Source organism: Rhynchophorus ferrugineus, unplaced genomic scaffold (genome assembly GCF_030347505.1).
Source record: "Rhynchophorus ferrugineus isolate W39M unplaced genomic scaffold, kcgeb_rfMv2 rfM3, whole genome shotgun sequence".
Classification (NCBI taxonomy): domain Eukaryota; kingdom Metazoa; phylum Arthropoda; class Insecta; order Coleoptera; family Curculionidae; genus Rhynchophorus; species Rhynchophorus ferrugineus.
In genome coordinates this window covers 69914607-69937601 of record NW_027472582.1, presented here as the reverse complement: position 1 = coordinate 69937601, position 22995 = coordinate 69914607, and the positions used below count along the sequence as shown (strand labels likewise).

General features: G+C 32.9%; 2 protein-coding genes across 4 annotated transcripts in view; one reads left to right on the top strand and one right to left on the bottom strand.

Moving 5' to 3' along the window:
* Positions 1–6158, top strand: part of Epg5 (ectopic P-granules autophagy protein 5) — a 71253-nt gene extending 65095 nt beyond the window's left edge. The window contains exons 17-34 of the mRNA XM_076399567.1: positions 151–320; positions 394–534; positions 593–764; positions 825–961; positions 1578–1763; positions 1821–1980; positions 2032–2188; positions 2247–2409; positions 2461–2687; positions 2744–2971; positions 3121–3281; positions 3329–3672; positions 3960–4132; positions 4188–4445; positions 5123–5336; positions 5396–5608; positions 5661–5874; positions 5932–6158. Coding sequence (XP_076255682.1) covers positions 151–320; positions 394–534; positions 593–764; positions 825–961; positions 1578–1763; positions 1821–1980; positions 2032–2188; positions 2247–2409; positions 2461–2687; positions 2744–2971; positions 3121–3281; positions 3329–3672; positions 3960–4132; positions 4188–4445; positions 5123–5336; positions 5396–5608; positions 5661–5874; positions 5932–6030 — 3417 coding nt within the window. The 3' untranslated portion in view covers positions 6031–6158. The remainder of the gene's footprint in view (positions 1–150; positions 321–393; positions 535–592; positions 765–824; positions 962–1577; positions 1764–1820; positions 1981–2031; positions 2189–2246; positions 2410–2460; positions 2688–2743; positions 2972–3120; positions 3282–3328; positions 3673–3959; positions 4133–4187; positions 4446–5122; positions 5337–5395; positions 5609–5660; positions 5875–5931) is intronic.
* LOC143193400 (uncharacterized) overlaps positions 6105–22995 on the bottom strand; it is a 134377-nt gene continuing 117486 nt past the window's right edge. For 2 of the 3 annotated variants that reach the window (XM_076399604.1, XM_076399606.1), the window contains exon 5: positions 7642–8551. In XM_076399604.1, coding sequence (XP_076255719.1) covers positions 8297–8551 — 255 coding nt within the window. In that variant the 3' untranslated portion in view covers positions 7642–8296. Of the gene's footprint in view, positions 6340–7641; positions 8552–22995 lie in introns of those variants that run through there. The other variant, XR_013005007.1, reaches the window with a different exon arrangement.

Genomic DNA, 22995 nt, shown 5'->3' with positions numbered 1-22995 from the left:
TTTTATTCAAAATCAATCAAAAACAAGTTACTAATATAGGTATAAAAATGGGACCTGATATTTGAAGAGTGACTAGTCAATAAGTCGATAATCAGACCCCCATAATATATATGTTTTGAATTTCCAGTAATACGATGAATGATTTTTCAGGTATCTTGGTATGAATTCGTTGATTATCAAAGGATCAAAGAAGATCAGCAAACCTGCATAAAAACATGGAAGGTGGCAAACTTTCGGGAAAGAACTAACGTGAACCAACCGTTACCTAATCCAGGCTACTGCATGGAAAGTGCAAATCCAATTGAAAGAATTCTAAGAAGGTAATGTGGTTTTTTGTGTTTCTCTCTGTCGAATAGTTACGTATCAACTTTGCCCATTGAAATATTATTACAGGTTGGTAACTTATGACAATCCCAGAAATCCACCAGCAATAATTACGAAACCACCTATGGTCCAGCAAATCGATTTCAGTAGTAAAGAGATAATGTTCAAGTTATTGGAACCAAGTTTCAAAATACTTAAACAGTTTGCACAGTAAGTACAAGTGTGCAAAACGTAATTTTGTGTATTTATTTTATTTTAACCATTACAGTAATCATGTTCTAAAAATATCGGAATTGAAAGCGTTAGATTGTTCCTACAAAGAGCTAATTCCTCAACTCTATAGATCCATTTTAACTAAAGTTAAAAAAACGGTACCTTGCAGGGGAAAAAATCAAACTGTTCTTTGTTCTGGCGCGGCGATTATTGTTTTAGAGATGCAGGTAGATACATTTCCACATCTTTAGGACTATACAATTTCCAATGATCACGTCCGGTTTTAGGAAGCGATTATTAACGAAAGAATCGAACACCAGATCCAAACCAATAGAACAGCTTATGAATCGTTGTTGGATAAATCGCTACAATCATCTGCGGTGAATTTGTATGTTAGTTCAGTTACAATTCAACAGTGCGTCAGGTATGGTATAAGACAATAAATTTCTAGGTTATTTTAATTTTTATGTGAATGTTTTGATTTAATAATAATCAGCAATTCTTTAGTTATTGCGTGGTTTATTCATTTTCCTCAAAAAAGTTGAAAATTCTTAGTAAAATCCAACCGAGCTTCTTCAAGTTCTATGTAGAGTTGTTTTAATACGTGCATTAATGGTGGCCTAAGACGTATAACTTAAAAGAAAAGAATTGATGAAGATAGATGACCAGAAAGTCATATTATTGGCAATATTTCGAATTATTATGATTTTTGTTTAAAAAGTTGAATGAATTGGTTTTCATAGCCTTCTTTTAATAACGGCTCAATTAGATTGAGAGAGTTCTGTAGCGACTAGAATAACCACAACATAAAATATCATAATTTTTCGCTATTTTCCTCAAGTTTTAACAAGTTTCCAACCTCTGTATCAATTTATATGTTTATACGTTCAGAGTAACGCTCACATTTTCAACAAGCATCTAGTGACATCATCTATCTAGAAAAGGGGTACAACTTTCTCGCAGGCCCAACATGTGGTTTTTAAATAAATATATTAACAGATCTTATTGGTTTCTATTCTAATACTATGTGGTAATTTTAGAATATTGCAACAACAATTAAAATGTAACCCAGATACTGCCGAGTTAGGTGTTGAACTATTTTATTACATTTTTTCTGTATTAAATGAGGAAATAATTTCATATCCACCAACCAAAATACTATTTTCTTCTTGCTTGGAGAAATTAGGACAATCACACATTTGTGGTGTGGAGAATCAAATGGCAAGGTAAGACAGAATATCACTGTTGGTGTTGTTTTATTGTTAATTTTTTTTTTGTTTTAGACTTTTACAAAGCATATTAAAAGAACCAAATTATGCTGTTTATTTAGCACCTCATTTCTCTCCAGCGAACATTGGAACATCCAACATGCTTTTAACATACTCAACCATAATTAAAGAAATGAGTAAACGATATGATATCAGTTTTGCGCTTCTCTCAAAGGTAAGTTTTATTATTTGTGAACGAGTGGCATAATAAATGTTTTGATTGTAGTTTGAAATTAAGAATTGGTTAACCACGAAAAATCCAAAACTTTTTGAACGGTCCCAAATGATTGAATGCATTGTAAAAGCTCTATCGAATATAGGGTTCGATCCACCCGTTGAAGCTCTCACGCTTCATGGCATATATAGGAAGCATCTTATAACACGTACTATAAAATAATATGCTTCACGGGTGGGATTTGTTAAGTGACTTTCTTATTTTAGTTTTTGAACATGAGTTTCCTGAACATTACGGAGAAGTACTGATGCATCTATTAAAAGCCAGCAACGGTCACCCCGAATCCAATTTAATATGCAAGTCGGTGTGGCTTGATATAATTAATGTCCTTTCGCAGCCTGTGAATGTTACTTTGAAAGGACCCCTAAGGTCAGTTTTTGAATATTATTTTTCTTCATATTTTAATGGTGTATCTTTTAGAGAGCAATTAAGGCAATATGCTCAATATCAGAAGCAGCTGAATCACCAAGAACTTCTTGAAACCGCTGACTTATTGGCTCGTCATTTTACCAGCGAGAGATTTCAATATGGTTTATATGGATTGTACCCTAAATGCAGACATTACATCGATATCTATGTTTTATTACTAGGGATGGTAGGGCATGGTTTGATAATCAGTTCATTAAATACTCATCAGGGATTATTGGGTATTGTTAAGGTGTGTTGATAAAGTCATGATGTATTAAAACTGATTATATTTTAGGCGATAAAATGTGTGAAAAAATATGGCCATATTTGCGCGAAATGTTTGCTCCGTGGATGATTCCGTATTCAATGCAGCATCTCAAGGATAACATGGCCACATGGATACAGCAGTTAGCCGATGATAGATCCATTCTTCTCCCTTGGATTCCATCTGATTTGGTCTATGCTCAAAAAATCATTAACGTGTTTTTCGAGTGTATACTTTTCATAATTAATACTTTACCCGGTAAGCAACTAAAACTGCATATTTATTCTCAGAAGGCGGTTAATTGCTGGTTGAGAAGGATCTGCCTTTGTTAACTTGTGTTAAGCACTCATCAGATAGCCATTAAAGTTGACGTGATTTATTAACTATATTTTCGTTTATTTTTGTAGCTGCTACAAATATTTTAAGCTTTTTATGGCAATGGTATGTTACTTGTTTTGCCCACATTTCCGTTAAAGACCACATTCTAGGAGCGATACATCAAAGTTTCAGCGCTTTTCCATGGCATAATTTTTGGCCGACTATGGTTGATCTAGAGTTTATGTTAAAGGTAAGATATCCTTCAGATTTAGAGTTGTTTTGATAACATCTTTTTAGGTGATCGATCTATACTTACCAGACTGCCATTCATTTTTGGGTCATGTCTTTATATCGGTATCATGGGTTAATTGGATGAATAATTTTCAACTGGCCCCCACTAACATCAAAGTCAGAATATACCATTGCTTTTTGAATTTGCTGGTAAAGCTTTCAAACGAGCCTAACATGCGCAAGAATTATCTGGACAAGTTAAAGGCTCTGATAGTGCAAGCCGAACATTTCGAGTGGGCGATTTTGGAGCCTTTAGTTTTCCAGCACGTAATGGATTGGTTCGTCATGTCGTCGGATAGCGCTATCATATTCAGGAATGACCCATTAGATTTGGATTATCGACTGCTATTGTAAGTTTTTATGATACTGTTTCTTGTTTTTGTTAATATTACAAAATATTGTTACAATGTTAATATTATATTAATGCACAGCTTACTTGATTTTTTACTTTAAGTCATCAGTCAAATCATCTTCCATCATTTTCTACATCTTTCTGGCAGTATAGTCATATTATATTGATAAAATAATCGTCAATAATATACCATTTCTTGTTATTTACAGGCAAATATTTAAGCCTCATAATGTTATTAATTATAATTGATTAAAAACAATTCCATAGTTATTATGATTTTTTCAGTTTTTTGAAAGGTGTATCTGGGTTAAATAAGTCATGGGTGTCTTTGAACCCTAGTTTGGAACAGAAAAGACTGATTTTTGTTAAATCTAACATTAAAATGCTCTCTGTGTATGTCAGCAGGCATAGGAACTTGTTAGGTTCTAGACAACGTGAACTACACACCGTGATAATAGGTATGTTGTGTGTCTAAACTAATATTTGTTTATAATATGGCGTATTGGTTTTTAGAATACTTAAATAATGTCGAAACTATCGTTACTACAGACGATGAAATGCATAATTTGCTTAAGGAACTTGTTTGCATAGTGAACATTAGTGATATCTCGACGCTTGCCTCGAACACTTTCATCCAGTGGATACAAAATAAACCAGGAAATGGCATGGTCATTAAAAATTTGCTGAAGTGTTTGGGCACGAACGTAACTGATTGTGATTGTCTGGCGGATTTGTGCGAATTAACAATAACTTGTTATTTTTGCAATACAGGTAAGATTTGTTTGTTTTTCTTTCTTTATATTTATTAGCTTGTGGAGTAATAATGTCAGCTCAAATGACCTTGATGACCATTCTGTTCTGCAACAGTGAATTTACCTATTGAAGTGTGTAGGAGAGGATATATAGCCTATTCAGTTATTTTGTACATACGTCATCTAAATTTGTGACGTCAAAACGTCGCAATGTTGCCGCATCATCTCTGAGTTTTAGTTCAGTTTGGATTTGACATACAACAAAATTCAAATATAAATAAAATAATCAAACAAAAATGTTATCAAATGTAATAATATATTTTAACATTATGGTACATCTAAAACCCACAATTAATTATACAGCCACAATAGTTCATAGGTTAGCATTCTAACCTCATCAGTACTGCTTTCAAGAATTTTGCATACGTCTGACAACCGGGCGACTTTGACAGGCTCAATCGTTTATGTGTTTGAACTAATCGGACATGATTGTGTCTCCTCTTAACTAGAATAAAATGGGAAATAAATTATTGTCTGATTCTAAAACGAATTTACAATTTGCGGCAGGCAACACATTAAACATCTTGAAAAAACTTTGAATAGGCTATATGTTTTTTCATCTTTATGCAAATTAATCTAACAAACTTATTTTAATGCAAAAGTATTTTTTATTAAAACTATCAAATGTTGTTTCAGTAAGCCAAGAAAATTTCCACGAACCTTCTTGGTCTGAAATTATTGAACTTATGCGCTTTGAAAATTCAAAGTCTGCTGAACTCGAGAAAGTACTAAGAAGTAAAGGAGCGTTTTTAACATTAAACGTTATTTTACTACAAAGAGTTACGAGGAAAGTCGATAGTGAGATGTTATTCTTATATTGCCTGGACTGGATGGAGGATATCAAAATAAGGTATCTTTAGTTCAAACTCGATTATTTATGATTAATGAGTAGACCGAATTATTTTGTAGCGAAACTGCTGAATCCAAAATACCTTTGTTATGGTTAACTATGTTAAAATTAGCGTTAGAAATGTGCGAGGACAGGGAAGCTAGTGCAGCAACGTTATTGTTTAAATTTGCCGATGTCCTAATGCAGTTGTCTGAAGATAAAGGTGGTGGTAGATGGGGACGTGGTTTGCTGAACGCTATAGGATTAACTAGACAGGAGGCTGTGAGTTTAAAGTAAGGGTATTGGTAAATATCGATTCTTCTTTATAACACCATCTATTATTAGTTTTAGATTTATATGTAGAGCTTTGGCAGGATATGTTATGGCTCAGTTACCTGAAATGAAAGGAAGACCGCAACTAGTAAGAAGAACGGAAAATGCTTCCTCAAGAGTAGGACAACCTGGTGGAAACGCTGACTGTCCTAAGATATTGCTTAGTTTGGATTTTGGTCAGTCCCAGGGTAAGATTAAAGAAGCTGCCCAGCTGGCTCTCAATATGGTAAGGATATGACGGGCGAAGAAGTACTTTTCCTTCAAGAATTCAATTCAATTTCAGATTCAAGATCCCGCAAACTCATTACATAATGCAGATATGTTTCTTTGGAGTTTGTTAAAACAATTTTATATCAAGGGATACTTAAAGGATGTGAGTTAATATATATAAGCTTTGTTTTAGTTTTCGTTATGTTTTATAACACGACAAACCAAATATATTACTCTATGTCATACTATTTTTATATATTTCAAGCTATTTCGTTGGTAAATAAATATCATTAGATTGTTTTCAGTGTCTTTTAATCACCTATCTAATCTTATGAGCCCAATTCGTGTTTACATGAATTTGTTTTTGTTACTTTTAGTTTATCAGCAAACATTAGATGTATTTTATGAGTACATATTAAAATTGATGAAAATTTAATAGGTAATAAATACAGTCATCAATAATTTATTAAAGATTAATAAGCTTATTAATAGATATAGTAATTAAAATTTATTTATAGTAGACAACTGCAATATACCACACGTATTATAATGTATATAGATATATCAAAGTATATATCTATCAGTGTTATAGAGGTCGTTATGTTTGACTTGCTAACCGCAAACTGAATTTGCTTTGGTCATTAGAATCCACAATTGATGAGCATGCTCAAATATATAGCATTTTACAGCTAGTCGCCGCAATTTCTAATCTCACCTGCGAAACCCTGAGGAAATGCATTTGACTGAAGATGTGGCTTGAGTTTTTCGAGGGGTTAATGTGGAAAGTTCATAATTTTCTACTAGTCATCTTCTTGAAATGTCCATCATGAATAAATGGAATAGAGCAAGGGTCAAGTGGTACACCAGATGGGTTTCTAGAGAGGCAGCTCTTGAGTATTGAAAAATAATAAGATTTTCAAGCATTTGCATCTGCTTCGAGACTTTGACAATTACCTACTGATGATAAAACATTGACGAAGGTTTTAGTAAAGTCTAGAAAAACAATCTTCCTTTTTTTCTTGAATATTTTGTTGATCTGATAATCGACCGACCTCATAGATGAAGGAGAAGAACGGGAGAGTCAATCTTTTGTACTACTTGATTCAACTGTGCACACCGCAACACCTGTTGTTAAAGAAACTCTGAATAGGCGAAGAACATTATCATTCTCAGCTCGAAGTTAATTAAAGGTGAGCTTTTGCAGCAAGACGACGTCACGTATCTTACAGTGGACACGTCATGATGACTATTCTGCATAAACGATTTGAGAGCCTACTTATTTGCCGCAGAAATGATTGTGAACTGGTGGTCAATAAGAATGAGTTATTTGACCCCGTATATAATTTTTTGTGAGGTCGCAGGTCAACCAGACAGTAGTGGCTATTTCTGAAGTTTCCTAACTGGTATTCGGTACATTTCGATAATTTCCGCTTGATTTTGCAAGACTGACATTTACAAGCAATCAAGAGGTAGAATTCAAAGCTATAATGTTAATATATTTTGTATTTTAGTCCATTTTTTTTGGATTTTACCCTGGTATTAGCAGGAGCTCGATTAAAAAAATTGTTGTTTATAGTTTATTTGTTCTTGAACTGTTCATATTTTGATTATAAATGATAGACAGTAATGGACAAATAATCGATTTATGAATATTGTCAAAAAACACAGTTTTAATCGGAACAGATATATGAGGTCATTCTTTTACTGAAACATTGTATGTAAATAGTGATCGTGAACGGAAGGGAATGGAATAAAGGGATTTAGTTGAAAATGAAGCAACGAATCTATAATTAGTTCGTTTATTAAAACAATAAGTTACCGAATCATATATAGATATACTACAATTATAATTAACTTTATTTACAGAGTAGGTACTATATAATTTGTCGCATTCCAAACATGCTTTCCAAATACTTGCATTTAGTAAATTTTGCACGACAAAGATACTTAAATGCCTCAATATTTGTACACATCAACGACAGCAGATAATCGAAGTTACCCATTGTTTTTGAGGCGTAGTTTGAAAAAAACTCGTTGAAATAAGTCTTAACATTAATATAAAATTATACTGCTATTATCAACAATATTTTGGTAAGTAGGGATAATAGATAATTAGTGGTTAATTTAATAAAATAAACTATGTCCATCTGTATTAGCTGCGTTATATCATAATAAAAATACTATTTCTCTGTATATGGCGAAATTTTCAAATAACAGCAGCAGTTTGCTCATCTGATATACTTAAAAAACGTTATTAGAACACATCACACATTTCAAACTCAACGAACACGCATATCAATTCAATATCAAACAATATCAGACATTATCACTAACTTAAAAACTACATGATAGATTTGTTTTGGAATGACATTTTTACTAACAGGTGAAACTGACGATCTGAATGTACATGGACAGAGTGTGGGGGGTACTGATTTGTTTTATCCAATACTTCCGCTGGCCGCGCTACTTCCGCTTAGTTTCCTGCCGACCATTCCCGACGAGGTTCTATATCCAGTCGAGGTGGCGCTCATGTAGTACTCATCCTCGTCACCGCTCGAGGGGGTGGGCGAGGGAGAGGGCGGCGATAGGACTCGATCCTCCTGGTCCTGGAGGATCTGGCGAAAATCTTGTATGGATTCGTTGAGTGACCACAGTTGAGAGAGCAGCGACAGGTCTTGTTGCCTTAGACTGTACTGTAAAAGAAAGCCATAATTAATATCGTGTTCATTCTTCTTAATATAATAAAATACAGTTATTCTTATCTTTATAAGTTGAATTGGTAAGATATTTTTTAGGTTTTGTAAAGTGAAATACAACAGACAACGCACGTCATCAATAACGTCGAACATATTGCCAAATTCTCCATTCTTCATTACTCCTGTTAAAAATAAATAGCGTCCGAACATCTAAACAAACTGGTCTAAAAATGCGATTTGTGTAGTGGTCGACACCATGTCAATGTAAATATAAAAGAATAACTTTAAACTGCAAACTATTAATTTTACTATAATGTTGAAATAAATTATAGTTTATAGCGTTATTTTTGTTTAATTATTGTACTTACATCAGTATTTTGTTTGGTGCGACAACGTTGCATTATACATTTTGATGACGTGGTTTGACTGTTTTATTGGAATGACTCTATATATATATCCGGTAATTTCGACAATTTTTTCGTTATGTATATAACTTCTATGTAATCTCTCGTCCTTTATAGAACAACGCTCCTGGAATATGATCTATTATAGATACTTTTGAGTGAAGTATAATTTAAATATTATTCATATAAATTAAGTTTGAAGCTTTAAGAGTTACTTGTTTACATACACATACTGCAAAGAGATTTTGAAATTATTTTACATAATTTCATGAAACTGTCAAGTAAATATTATAAACCCGACCCTGCGCTCGATCAATGCCTACTAGCCAATGAGAGGAATCGGTCATTATTATTAAAAATAGCCATTAAAATATGAGTAATTAAATCACGACACGGTTAGTGTGACTTTTAGTTACGACTTTGAAAATATAACACTTTTTTAAAAAAACATTTTGTTTATTGTATTGGTATCGGCGTATTACCATAGAAAAAATTACGTATTACTGCGTATTACTTACTTAAACAATGACAGGTGTTTTGACAATTACACTAATAATTTGATGTGTGTATAACTTATTGCATACCATCTATTCATTCACGAAATACCTTACGAAAATTAATGCAACCAATAAAGTGGGTGTTTACTAATAAAAATTATGTCGTCAGTTAACAAATCGTTTTGCGTACGGAAAATATTAACTTAAAAGTAGAAAATGTCGCGTATTACATATAATGAATAGACGGAAGCATATTCTCAAAAAAAATGTATTCGGTTAATACTGATTTATGATTTAGAGTTCAGCGGTGTGGTGCCATATCAGGAAACGATGGAAAGTAATATTTCCTAACAGACGTATTGTACCGGGTTATTAACTACGATAATGGCAGAATTGATTCTATGTACGAAGTTTGTCTACCTGAACCGAACCAGCCTGTTAGAATGATATTTCTGGCCTCCTTTTTGCCGTTCTTTTTTATTTCCAAGAAACTAGCTGCAGCTGTCGATTACGAAACCGTTTGCCTTAGGTTCAGTGAAGATGAACCGTCTAACAATATGTGTTATTACAACACTAAAGAAGGGTAGGTTGTAACTAAATTCGATGGTTGTAATGTTATTTTTAATAAAATGAACCTAAATAAAGTGTTGTGTACCTTTGTCAATGCTTATATTACCGTTTTAATGAACTGATTCAACGAGATATACCTTTAGAACTCATCATGGGCGTATATATCTTTGTCCTTGCTTGAAAAACTATTACTACAATGATTGATTGATTAAAAAAATGGTGTAAGGAAAGTGGTTAAGAAATGTATAATAATAAATAGTAATAAGTAATAACAGAAAAGTTTTCCTATGACAAAGTAGGTTATACGTGGCAGTTTAGTATTTTGGTTAAGATTAATTACAATTTATAACTATTTAATATTGTGTTGTTCGTGATTTAACTTAATGAGTAAACGAACTAATGTTAATCCTGGATTATTTTGAGCTGAATATGATGACCATTTTAATTGGTGATATGGACATAAATAAATAATAATTACGTGAACATATTTCGAGTAAAAAAAATGATGTTACTGAGAAATGTAGATTGAATCGTTTTTATTGATGAGAATTGGGAGTGCAATGAAACAAATCTGTAATGAAGGTTTCATCAGCAGTCTGAATACAGTTCAGACCTTAGAGTTTTAATATTCACTCATGGATAAATCAGGTTGGAACAAAATTACCTACTCATACCTTCCATTATCCTTAATATGTGTTAATAAAAAATAATATTAATAAAAAACTATAAAATCTGCTGGTTTATAACCTCTAATTATTATCAGTAATATTTTGAATGACATTTATATATATGACATTTGATTCAGTTATATGATCTGATACACATCAGACAGCATTATTTCTTTTTAAGTGTGATAAAGAAGGAACAATTCGCTTTGGCAATATATTGAATGTCACCTATGACGTGTATTGGCTGTTTCATTGGCCACGCTATACATAGCCCGTTCAATAAAACAATGAACTAACATCATCTAAACTTTGAGCTTTAGTTTAATTTGGCTTAACAAAATTCGAAACAAAAAAATAAATGAATAAATCTAAATAAAATAACAAAACAAAAACGTTATTATTAAATATAATTTATTTTAGCATTATAGTACATGTATTGTATATATTATCTCTCTTCTCTCTTTTTCGAAAGAAACAAGCAAAGTGCCAAAACAACGTTTGCTGATTTATAATCTATAATTATTTCCACTAATGTTTGAAGAAATTTTGACGTTTGACAACCAGGCGAATTTTGTAGACGGATTCGGTTACAAATTCGATTAGATAGCATTCTATATTTTTTTGAACTAGAAAAAAGAGAAGGGAAGGAAAACATTGTCTGATTTTAAAAATAATATACAAATTGCGATAGGAAATACATTCAACATCGTGATGACGTAAGTTCGCTGTTATTTTGAATGGACTATAGAATTATATTAATTTTATAGAAATAACTCAGATCTTCTAATATCCTTAATATGTGTTTATAAAATAATTTTAATAAAAAGAATACATGTAGAGCCCGTTGCAATGTGGCTGCATCAAATTGGACTTTTCGTTTAGGTTTACTGGTCTATAACCTTTAATTGTTATCACTATTGTTTTGAAGAATTTTGCAGACGTTTGGCAATAGTGTCAGCGAGTACCAACCCAAATTGAATAGAATATATATTATGACGAAAAAAAGGCCATTTAAAACTAATTTTAGAGAAATAACTAATATCTTTAATATGTGTTAATAAAATAACATTAATAAAATGAACACATGTAGAGTCCGTTGTAATGTTGCCGCATCAAATTGGACTTTTGCTTTACATCTGCCGGTTTATAACCTTTAATGTTTTGAAGAATTTTGCAGACATTTGGCAACAGCGTCGGCCAATAAGAACTCAAATCGAATAGACTATATTATTACTATATTATAACGAAAAAAGAGTATTTAAAATTAATTTTATAGAAATAATAATGAGTTTTCACTGCCAATTAGAAACGCATAATGCGATAAAGGAAATACTAATGGATATTCTGTTACATGGTCAATTTTTCAATTGAAGATTTGTTGTCATAGCCGATCTAAACACATTAAAAGCGTCGCTGCAAAATAATTTCCACTATTAATCTTAAACGGTTCCGTGATTAAGCACGTGGGTGTCGAAACTTGTCACGAACAACTTTTTATGGTAGGTTCTGGTCCGTAGTCAGGAAGTGGTCTGTTATCATCCAGCCTTATATTATATTCTTTGTTCTCCGCCTGCTGTGGCCTAACGGCACTAAAAGCGATAAGACGCGCCAATCGTTAAGTGTTGGGAACGTTATCAATTAACTTATTAAACCTGTTTATGACGATAGATGTAACAGGTCAATAGAAAAGTCCCCGGCCTACCATCAAGGGTGATACGCTGATTATAGCGACCCTCCAACTTTTCGATACCATTTTTGTAGTACGATTTGTCCCTTGCTTCAAAATAGGCCTCAGTTTTGGCGATCACCTCTTCATTCGACGAAAATTTCTTCCCAGCGAGCATTCTTTTGAGATCTGAGAAGAGGAAATGGTCACTGGGGGCCAGATCTGCAGAATATGGTGGATGAGGAAGCAATCCGAAGCCCAATTCATGGATTTTTGCCATGGTTTTCACTGACTTGTGACACGGTACATTGTCTTGGTGAAGCAACACTTTCTTTTTCTTCAAATGGGGCCGTTTTTCGGCGATTTTGTTCTTCAAACGGTCTAATAACGCTATGTAACAGTCGCTGTTAATGGTCCTTCTTTTTTTAAGGTAGTCAATGAAAATTATTATATGCACATCCAAAATACAGACGCCATAATCTTGCCAGCCGACTGTTGCGTTTTTCCATGCTTTGGAGCGGGTTAATCGTGTGTAGTCTACTCGAATGACTGTTGATTGGACTTGAAAATTGTTGACGAAGTGAAATGATGCAGTCATTTTTCATTCATTGTCACATATCGACGCAAAAACTCGGGTTTATTACGCTTGATCATCTTCAAACACTGCTCCGAATCATTAACTCGTCGTTGTTTTTGGTTTGGTTTGGTCTCACTAGTAGCTCGCGCGGCACTCACTTTGTACACAGCTTTCTCATACCCAAATATTCGTGAATGATATGACGTACACGTTTAATTAATATCTTTAGAGTGTGTGCTATTTCATTCAACTTCAATTTACGGCCATTCAAAATCGTTTTGTGGATTTTTCAAATGTTTTCTTCGGTAACAACCTCTTTTGGGCGTCCAGTGCATTCACCGTCTTCGCTGCTCATTTCACCACGTTTAAACTCAGTATATCAATCCTTGATGGTTGATTTTCCTGGGGCAGTGTCCAGACTCGGCATCAAGCCATGTTTTTGCATCAACTGTATTTTTCCCTTCAAAAAGCAATATTTTATCAACGCATGAAATTCCTTTTTATCCATTTTTTTTACAGTAACAAAAGTTGCTTCATTCAAAATGTTATAATTAACAAACTAATCATTCGAGAGCAGTAAAATTTATACACGTATCTTTTGACGCTTAGGGCTAACTAGAAATCATATGGATTCAATTCTAGTAGCATCATTGGCCATTGTTCACTTTACTATCTACCACTGCAGATGTGGTTATTCAGATGAATCAGAACTTTAATTTTAAGTTATTTAATTACTGCGATAAATTGAATAACAAACAACCACACATTTTACCATTTTCTTTTCATATTCATAAAAAAGCATAACAGTTAATAAGTTACTTATTACTTTACTATATTTATATTATATTCTTCAAATATACGTATAATATTCAACAACTGGCAACATTGCAAATTCAAATGCTTAGGAGTACGTCAGGATCATCCAGAACTAGAACTAATATTTTATGCGTTAATTTGAAGCTTTCAAAATGTCGAATCATTCGACTGTTACTTGCTCTTGGAGTGTTAGGCAGAACAGAAGTTGTTTGAGGGCCTAGAACTGGCCCATATTGAGTCAGATAATCTAAATTTAAACCCATGTTATTTATATTGTAATATAATGTGATTATATTGTTTTTTTCTTTCTTTCGTAATAATTTGCCTGTGTCTACTAAACAAAGGTCGACATTAAACAAAAATGTGAAGACAAGGAGAGTTAATGAAAGAAAGAACAACCTATATTAGAAATTACAAGAATATATAGTTACTATACTCGGAGAGTTGAGAAATAACTCGATTTGTTTGGACTTAATACCTCTAATAATTAAATAAATGTCAATTACTGTTGGGTCACGAATAAGATACGAGATTCTGACAAATGAAAACAAAACTAATTAAATTTGTTAATATCCAAGGTTACAAGATAAGTGACTCACAGAGGTCAGCCGTGTTTGTTTACGTTATGATGTTTAACATTCTGGTGAGTCATTGGCAGTTTTTTTGGACCTTCTATTATTTGACAGTATCTTCATATCTCATCCAGTATGTATGTCGTCGTTGAATTGGGCGTCTTGATTAAACATACAGTAGATAATGTATTTCAAAATGTAAATATCAATTTAAAAATTAAAAATTCTTTTGCAAATTGTGGTCTTTGACTAAAAACATTTTCTTGAAGGGTCCAAAAAATTATAATTAATTAATATTATTAGAATTGAATTTAAAATAACAGGTCAATTGAAAAATCCGCGGCCTGACACATAGATGGCGCTACTAGAATTAAATCCATATGTTTTTAGTTAGCTCTAATTCTTAAAAGATGCGTGTATAAATTTGACAGCTGTCGGATCATTTTGAGTGAAGCTAACTTTTGTTATGGTGAAAAAAATGGATAAAAAGGAATTTCACGCGTTGATAAAATATTGCTCTTTGAAGGGAAAACATACAGTTGAAGCAAAAACTTGGCTTGATACCGAGTTTCCGGACACTGCCCCAGGAAAATCAAGCATCAAGGATTGGCGTGCTAAGTTTAGACGTGGTGAAATTAGCACCGAAAAAGGGTAAACGCAGTGAACGCCCAAAAGAGGTTGTTACTGATGAAAACATTTAAAAATCCACAAAATGATTTTGAATGACCGTAAATTGAAATTGAATGAAATAGCAGACACTCTAAAGATATTAACTGAACGTGTATATCATATCATTCACGAATATTTGGGTATGATAAAGCTCTGCGTAAAGTGGGTGCCGCGCGAGCTCACTTTTGTCCAAAAACAACGACGAGTTGATGATTCGGAGCAGTGTTTGAAGATTATCAAGCGTAATAAACCCGAGTTTTTGCACCGATATGCGACAATGGATGAAACATGGCTCCATTATTTCACTCCGAAGTCCAATTGACAGTCATCCGATAGCTATAGTCGCGGATTCGAATCCTGCTAGGGCATGGTCGTAAATTTATTTTTGTGATTATCCTGGGCAAGAGTGTAAAATCCGACAAGGAAAATGACCCCAGTCACGTCAGTAACCAGGCTGGGTAAGACCGGATGTCTTCTGGGATGATTTCTAAAGTTGATCACTCGCCAGTCGGTAGGCTTAAAGCCGAGGACCGTGGTTCGGAGCCCACGTTAAACTGTAGGTCCAGTCCAAATAAGCTATTGCTCATACTGACAAAAGTTGTCTTACGGTACCAGGAATTTATTTTCATTTATTTGTTTTTGAAGCCATCTCTAGACTTCTTTACGTATTGTCAAAAGTACGTGTCAAAGCTAATTTAAAGAAAATTCTGGATAATATGTTATGCCAGCAAATGTCACTTTTTTTTAAAATTACTACTTGTGTTCAACATCTGGATAAGGGAAATATTATTAAAAAAAAGTAGTAATTAAGAGTTGCTTGTTATCAAGTACATTTTGGACAAATTATTTTTTAATTTATGGTTTTATATTTTATGATATTTAAGGGAATAATAATGTACAATTAGAAAATAAATTATCAGTTGACATATTGGATTTTTTTATGGATTTAGAAAATATTTTAAACAAATCTTAACCGGCATTTAAATAAAATATTTTATTAAAAACTCTGGTGACTTGGCCAAGCATAATTTTGTTACAATTTTATACAGGGAAGATCGAATTTTAAACCTCTCTATTTTGTGATATAATAGTAGGCTTGGTACAATGTCAATTTAGTTTCGAACTTAGTTCTGAATCTCATTCGGATGACAAATTCGAATCTGAAATGGTAATGTTTATCTCCCAGATGGCCAGTAAAAAAAGAATTTGGTGAAGAAATTTAATTAAAGAATTTAATCCTCATGCAGTCTACATGACTTGTTGTATCGTAAACATTCACCGGACTACGTGAAAAACTGCGAGAAGAACACTGCGTTACGATCACGTTAGTCAAAACTGCGTCACGGCACGCTGCTATTGTTCTTTAAACACCCAAAATCTCCCCTTGACTCACGCTGCGTTATCTCACCAAGCTGCGTCTCATTTTGTGCCTGGCCTTACAGTTAGGCCCAGCAAAAGGAACTAATAATGATCAATGATAAGTTTTTTATGTGTTATTATTTTTAGATCGCAGTAGCAGTACTTTGTGTTTGCTAATAATATGATTTAACCATTTTTTTCATGTTTTAATACCCACCCATTATACTCGGATCAATTAAGGTCTGATTATAGGTCTCTTTGCGAATTTTTAACAGTATCACTAACGGTTACTCATCCTGCCATAACTGTGGGAAGGTTTATATACACGCATATTTTCTAAGAAAAACTATTTAGACGAAAAAAAAAAAACTCGATATATATATTTTAAAAGGCACCAGGCCAATAAATGATCGTTTCCTGTTCGCGTTATCGGGCGCGTACACAAAGGCAATTAAATCCAGAAATAAATGCGCGATTAGATCGAGTCGATTTATGATAATCGACAAGCCACCGTCAACAAATTACATTTTCAGTGCATAAATATGACCACAAAACTTCCTGCTGTGTTTATTGAATTTTAACTACCCAATATAATTATTTATCTTGCTGATGAAATCGTGGCCGGGCATTAATGCGAACCACCGTTACGTACCGGTAAATCTTCTATGTTTTCGCTCGCGGATTCATACGTACGGAATCATTAGTAGACAACTATTTCAAGAACAGTTTTAGTTAATATATTTGTCAAGCATCTGTTTAGAAATCGATATCAGAGCATACATGGCTTGTTATTGGAATGCAAGATTCAATGAAATGATGAATATATAGTCTATCCAACGTAGCAGTGAACTTACGTCATCAAGATGTATAATGTAATATCTATTGCAGTTTGTAAATTCTTTTTAATACCAGACAACATTTTCCTTCTCATTTTATTCCGGTTAAACACAGATATAACGCTGTTTGATGTTCGAACATGTATCTTAAAAATGCTTCAAAACGTTAATGATAATAATGTCAGGACTTAATGAACAGAAACGACGTAATGGGGCCCGTTCTTTTTTCCGTTTAGTGCCGCAGCTGCACTGATTATAAGTATGGACACTGTGTAAAATCCACCAAAAAAAAAGAAAAACAATATAATTTCAGATTTACCAAAGAAAAAAAAAGTATCTACCTTTGGAAAAGAATGTATCTACATACCTTGATGTTAGTTCTTCAAGATTAAATTTATGAAATGTATAAAAAAGGTCAGTAGTTTGTTTAATTTAAATATGATTTAATATAATAATTTCGGAGATAACTGTTAGTACGGAAAGTACCCACAGAAAATTTTATATGCAGCTCTTTGAGGGATATAAGTCTAGTATAAAGGACTCATACATAAACTCCATAAAATGTTACCGAAAGAATACACTAAACTCTTACATCTCAGCCAGGATATTTGCGAGTGAAACAAGAAAAATAAGTTTCTCAATAACGAAAAACAGGCAACCAAAAACACTGCCGTGCTTTGGGACTTATTCTTTAAGTTATACATGGAGACAATAGCGAACTGCAACACGCATATAACATATAACAGTATAAATAAATGGACCCAGCATGCAGAATAAAAGTTAATCATTGTATATTGAGTTCAGCTACAACTAAACTATTCATATGCCAATGAACACTATTATCCCATACAGTAACAATACGAGATGACTCTTAATGCAAAATTTCACTGAAAGGAGAACGCGAAAAAGAAAAGAAGAGGGTTACTATCTTTTATATTATTTTATTAGAAATTAAGTAAGGACCTATGGGTCTTCTCGGAAAAATACCAAATTGTTGGTGACTGTACAGACAAAACAACAAAAAAACTAACAGGTACACTACGTCAATTTTTATTCAATTCTTGTATACCCACATCTCTAGTCAGTATATATTTATGTATAATAATAAAACCAAAAAATTGTTAAATGAACCAAAATCTCAAAGACCTATTTCAAACCAGTTATAGAAATAAAAACTTTATATTATGAACAGATAATTGACCACAGGTACACGGTACATATAATCACAGAGGTCTAATCAGCTTCGACAAGATTTGCTATTATCTCAGCCAAAATTTTTTTTAAAGTATCATAATAGATTTCTGTGAAGGTTCAGGTTTATAAAATTTTGCGAAAATAGTTTTAAAATGCGGGAAAATTGCGTTCTCTTGATCTTTTAATGTGTTTAAGTTCTATCTCGCTACTTTCTGTACCTTTTTGTGTTATTAAAAGCTATTATATTCATTGCACTTAGGGGTATCACGTCTGACATCAATAAGAAGGTAAGGAACGCTATTTTTGTCCAAGAATAGAGAGGATATATTGTTAAAAGCCATATTTCACTAATGCTCACCGGTATCTTTTCACTTATTCACTGAAATGGACAAGGCCTGCATACTGTTACATGAAAGGGTTTAGTTTGTGGGGGTTGGTTTCTTTTTGATAATGATATCGGAACTATCGCCCGTAACGTCCAAGATAAAGATGAGTTTACTTAATGTTTGCGATAATGCGTTGGAAATAAAAAAGTCTCATTTCATAAGAGTTTACATTATGGACCCTATTTTATTTTTCTAAAGATGAGATACTACTTTTTATAAACATTTGTTTATGTTTATATTACTCTCGACGTAGTATAGTATCTTGTTAAAATGAGTATCAGGAACAAATATATTAAAGTAAATTCACGAAAGGCCCAAAAGAATTTTTCACCTTCAGTTATAACGGTAGGAAGATAAGTTGCTGAACGTTCGAATACCATTTCAAGAAATGGCTGACTGAAAGGATTCTATCCATTATTTCAAGGAGATGGAAGTGGTATGAATCAGGTGCTTCGGTTGCAAAATGATTTGGTGTCCAGAAATCAGTAAATTTAAACCAGCATTACCTACTCGAAGTGTTTAGTGTTAGAACGTATATAGTTTGGGGTCCGACATAAAATACACCAGTACTATGTCAAACATCAGCTAGTACTTCTTGTGATTTAAATCCGCGATCTTTTTGAATTGATAAAGCGCAGTTATAAAGCGTACTATATTAAAAGGATTAGTTGAAAAACACATTACAGTAGCGCTTACCTTGGAAAGGCCATAACAGTTTCTCTACGAATAAATAAAAACAAATAAACTACCAGTCCAGCCACGCATTTTCACTTATTATATATTACCGGTAAAACGGAAGAAATTTCAATAATATCAGCAACGTTCGAACGAAACACGTGAGTATTTTTGCAGTTAACACTAACTGTTGTTTTCGCGAGCATTCTTCCACATCGACATCTACTTGTTCCATGTAATTCGCACTTTTTTCACCTATGCTGTCGTTGTGCTCACGTGTTCTTTCACAGATACGTTTCGGTTTTTTCATCTCGACCGTCTAGGAAAGACATAAACCCTGAAAAACTTACGAGTACCGTACTTTTACAGTTAGTAATTAAATTTAAGAACAAAAACGTCGCAGAACTGTTTTACGCTTGATTTGATTTTATCTGCGAGAAAGTAAAAATGCATACGGTTACCGTTGGTAATTTGATGGCTGAAGAGTTTATTACAGGCCCATAATTAGAGATTTTGTTTTAGTTGAAACAAGGCAACTAAGACAATTGTCATTGTGTTGTTTATATATTAGTTATTATACTTTAGCCTGCGTTTTACTAACTTAACAAGGCAAGATCATAAATAATTACGAACATAACTTTAAAACATGTTACCTTTGTTTGTATGTTTTTATCCGTAAAATTTGGAAAGCAGTCGACAGAATGACTCAAAATATTTACGAATCATTGAACTTTAATAGAAGAGTGTTTTTATATATACATTGACAATTTAGAAAAAAATTAGGACACAAACTTTAGAAAACCAAACCGTGTGATCTGGGATAGTTGTATACTGAAGTGGACTAAATAGTAAAAACATTGAAAGCTGAGTTTTATGTTACTAGAGTCAAAGTAAGGGCCAATGAGTTTTCCTAGATACGTACCTAGTTTTAAATCACTGTAGAGAAGAATTGTAAGTTAGTCAGCAGTTATCTTAATAAATAAAAAAATCTTTGAGAATCTTGTGACTCAGTCACAAAATTATAAAGGGGTCTATAAGAATTATATGGGTAGATATAATGTTACCTCCCATGATGTTTTCGCTTCTTCGAAACAATGATGGTCTTCAATTTCCCATTCTGAAACTTTTTAGTCGACGAGATTGGCAAGTGGAACAAAATTACCACTTCTAAACGTTTCCGATCAAGCACAGCAGTCTATCAGTTTAAAGACATTGATTTCAGTCATTTTAAGCAAATTATATGATTAGTATAGTTAGCTAGTACAACGTGAGGTAAAAGTCCCGCTACCATTTTGATTGCCTATAACTTTGCTCAAAGGAAAGATAAGTAAGTTTGGTTTTCATAAGAAGTTTACTTGGTCTTTACATTTTTTTTTGTTATGATTGAAAACTTATATCTGCTGAATGGTGACCGCGATTCGCTATGCAACTTTCGGCTCTTTTTAAGGCATTTTTCATGACATCCTGCATCATCTGAGACTGAGTTTCTTCAATTTCGTGACGAATATTGTCTTTATGATGTTGAATCGTTGGGGGCTTTATCACATAAACCTTTTATCAAAAAAAAACCCACAAGAAAGTCTGGTGCTGTTAAATCCGGAGATCTGGCTGGCCAAGCTAAATCGCCGCTTCGCGAAATTAGTCTTCTTGGAAAAACGTCATTCAATAATTGAATATCAAATACCTAATATACTAAGAAATAAAATTATGTAAAACTCTATATTGAAGGAAATTTTAACCTAACAATGACTTTAAACCTCTATATAGTAATATCTGGGATCAGTTGGATGTTTCGTACGATAAAATAGAGACAATACTGAATTTGCAAATAAAGATGACTTACTATATAATTATGGTACAAACAATTATCGTAATTTATTCCGTAAAAATTTCATTTTCTCCTTCTTTTGAATGTGTTTTCTTTTATCTTGAATTTCTTCGGAATTTCTACAATTTTAATCAACCAAAAATGGAATTATCAGAAATAACGACAAACCGTTCGCCATATTTAATGTCGCTTTTTCGTAACAATATACCGTAGGAAAGCATTCACGCTATGTGACATACATTTTTTTAGGTGTCTAATGCAAATAGGTGTCCATTAAATTTGTCGTAATTATTCTGCATTAGGAAGAATCTCGCCGGTTTTACGTAATTTATTCGATACTTCTCGTTTTCACTTTTGCTTATTTTTCCTGGTATGTAACGTATTCCCAATTTGACTGTATTCAATTGAGTAATAGGGAGAAATTGGAAATGTTCCCCGATGAAAAACTACACAATTAAAAACGAATTTATCGTTAGTTTCGTTTTCGGTTCATGTCGTTGAAGTTATATATTGTCTTAGATATGGTATTTAATTAGTGTTGGGAACTATCGACTGTTTAGTAACTTACTACTTTTTACTATCGACTGTTTCAGCCGCTATTTTTCGTTCGACTGATTTTATTACTTTTTACCAGTGACTGTTTCAGTCGTGTACTTTTAGTTACTATTTTTGGTTCTACTAGTTTCATTCGACCGATTTTTAACGTTCTGGCTCTATCGTCCTAGTCGCGACCTTGACAAAAATGTACCCAATTTATGCGTTCATAGATTTATATGTAATATATATAGTTTTATGATTTTTTTGGTAGTTTGTAAATAACAATATATTGTATATTAATATAGCAGCATTTTGGAGCGATGTTTTTCAAGATTGTTAATGTAATTGGGTAAAAAGATTAAAATTGTGAATGATAAATAGTAAAATACTTTTGACTGTTTTTATGGCAATAATAGGTAATATTTCGACTACTCTCTCGATTTTTGTTAAAAAATATTTCCGTCCTATAATAAATAAAGCATTTATTTACAAAAGCTCCAGTACTTATTGTGCGATCATTTTTAATTATGTCATGAATTATTGGAAATATAAGAACAGACAAAATTAACTGTTCCAAGAAATTATTCCCGTCCTTTCCTCTCTCACAATTTATACAGGAAAGGGTTCGTACATCTTCCTCTGATATCACGAATTGAATAAAACAGTCGAACCGTGCATTTGGCTGAAAATAGTAATTACTATTACTACACTTACTTACACCAATAGTAATTACTATTTTCAGTCGCTAGTTTTTTGACTATCTACTGTTTTGCGACTATGGACTGTTTCGACTGTTTTTAGTCGATAGTTCCCAACGCTATATTTAATTTATTATTATTGGTTATACCGAGTGATGTAACATTTCTCAAGATTTTAATTTCATGCTTTCAAAAACAAAAGTTCAATAAATCTCGAATTCTAAATACTAGGCTACTTTCTTTAAATAGCTTAAAGTCCTTTCTTTCCAACCAAATTTTATCTCGACTGAACCTGCTGCTTAACATGGGCTCCGAACTACGGTCCTCGGCCACTACTCTACCGATTGGCGAGTGTCTTACCCTTAAGTGGGAAGTTTTATCTGTCATTTAATAACAGTAGGGAGATGAGTTGCTTAACGCGATAAGAAGTGGTCTGATGCTTCAAAAGGATTTAGGGTACAAAAATTAGTCAATAATGTATAATACAAA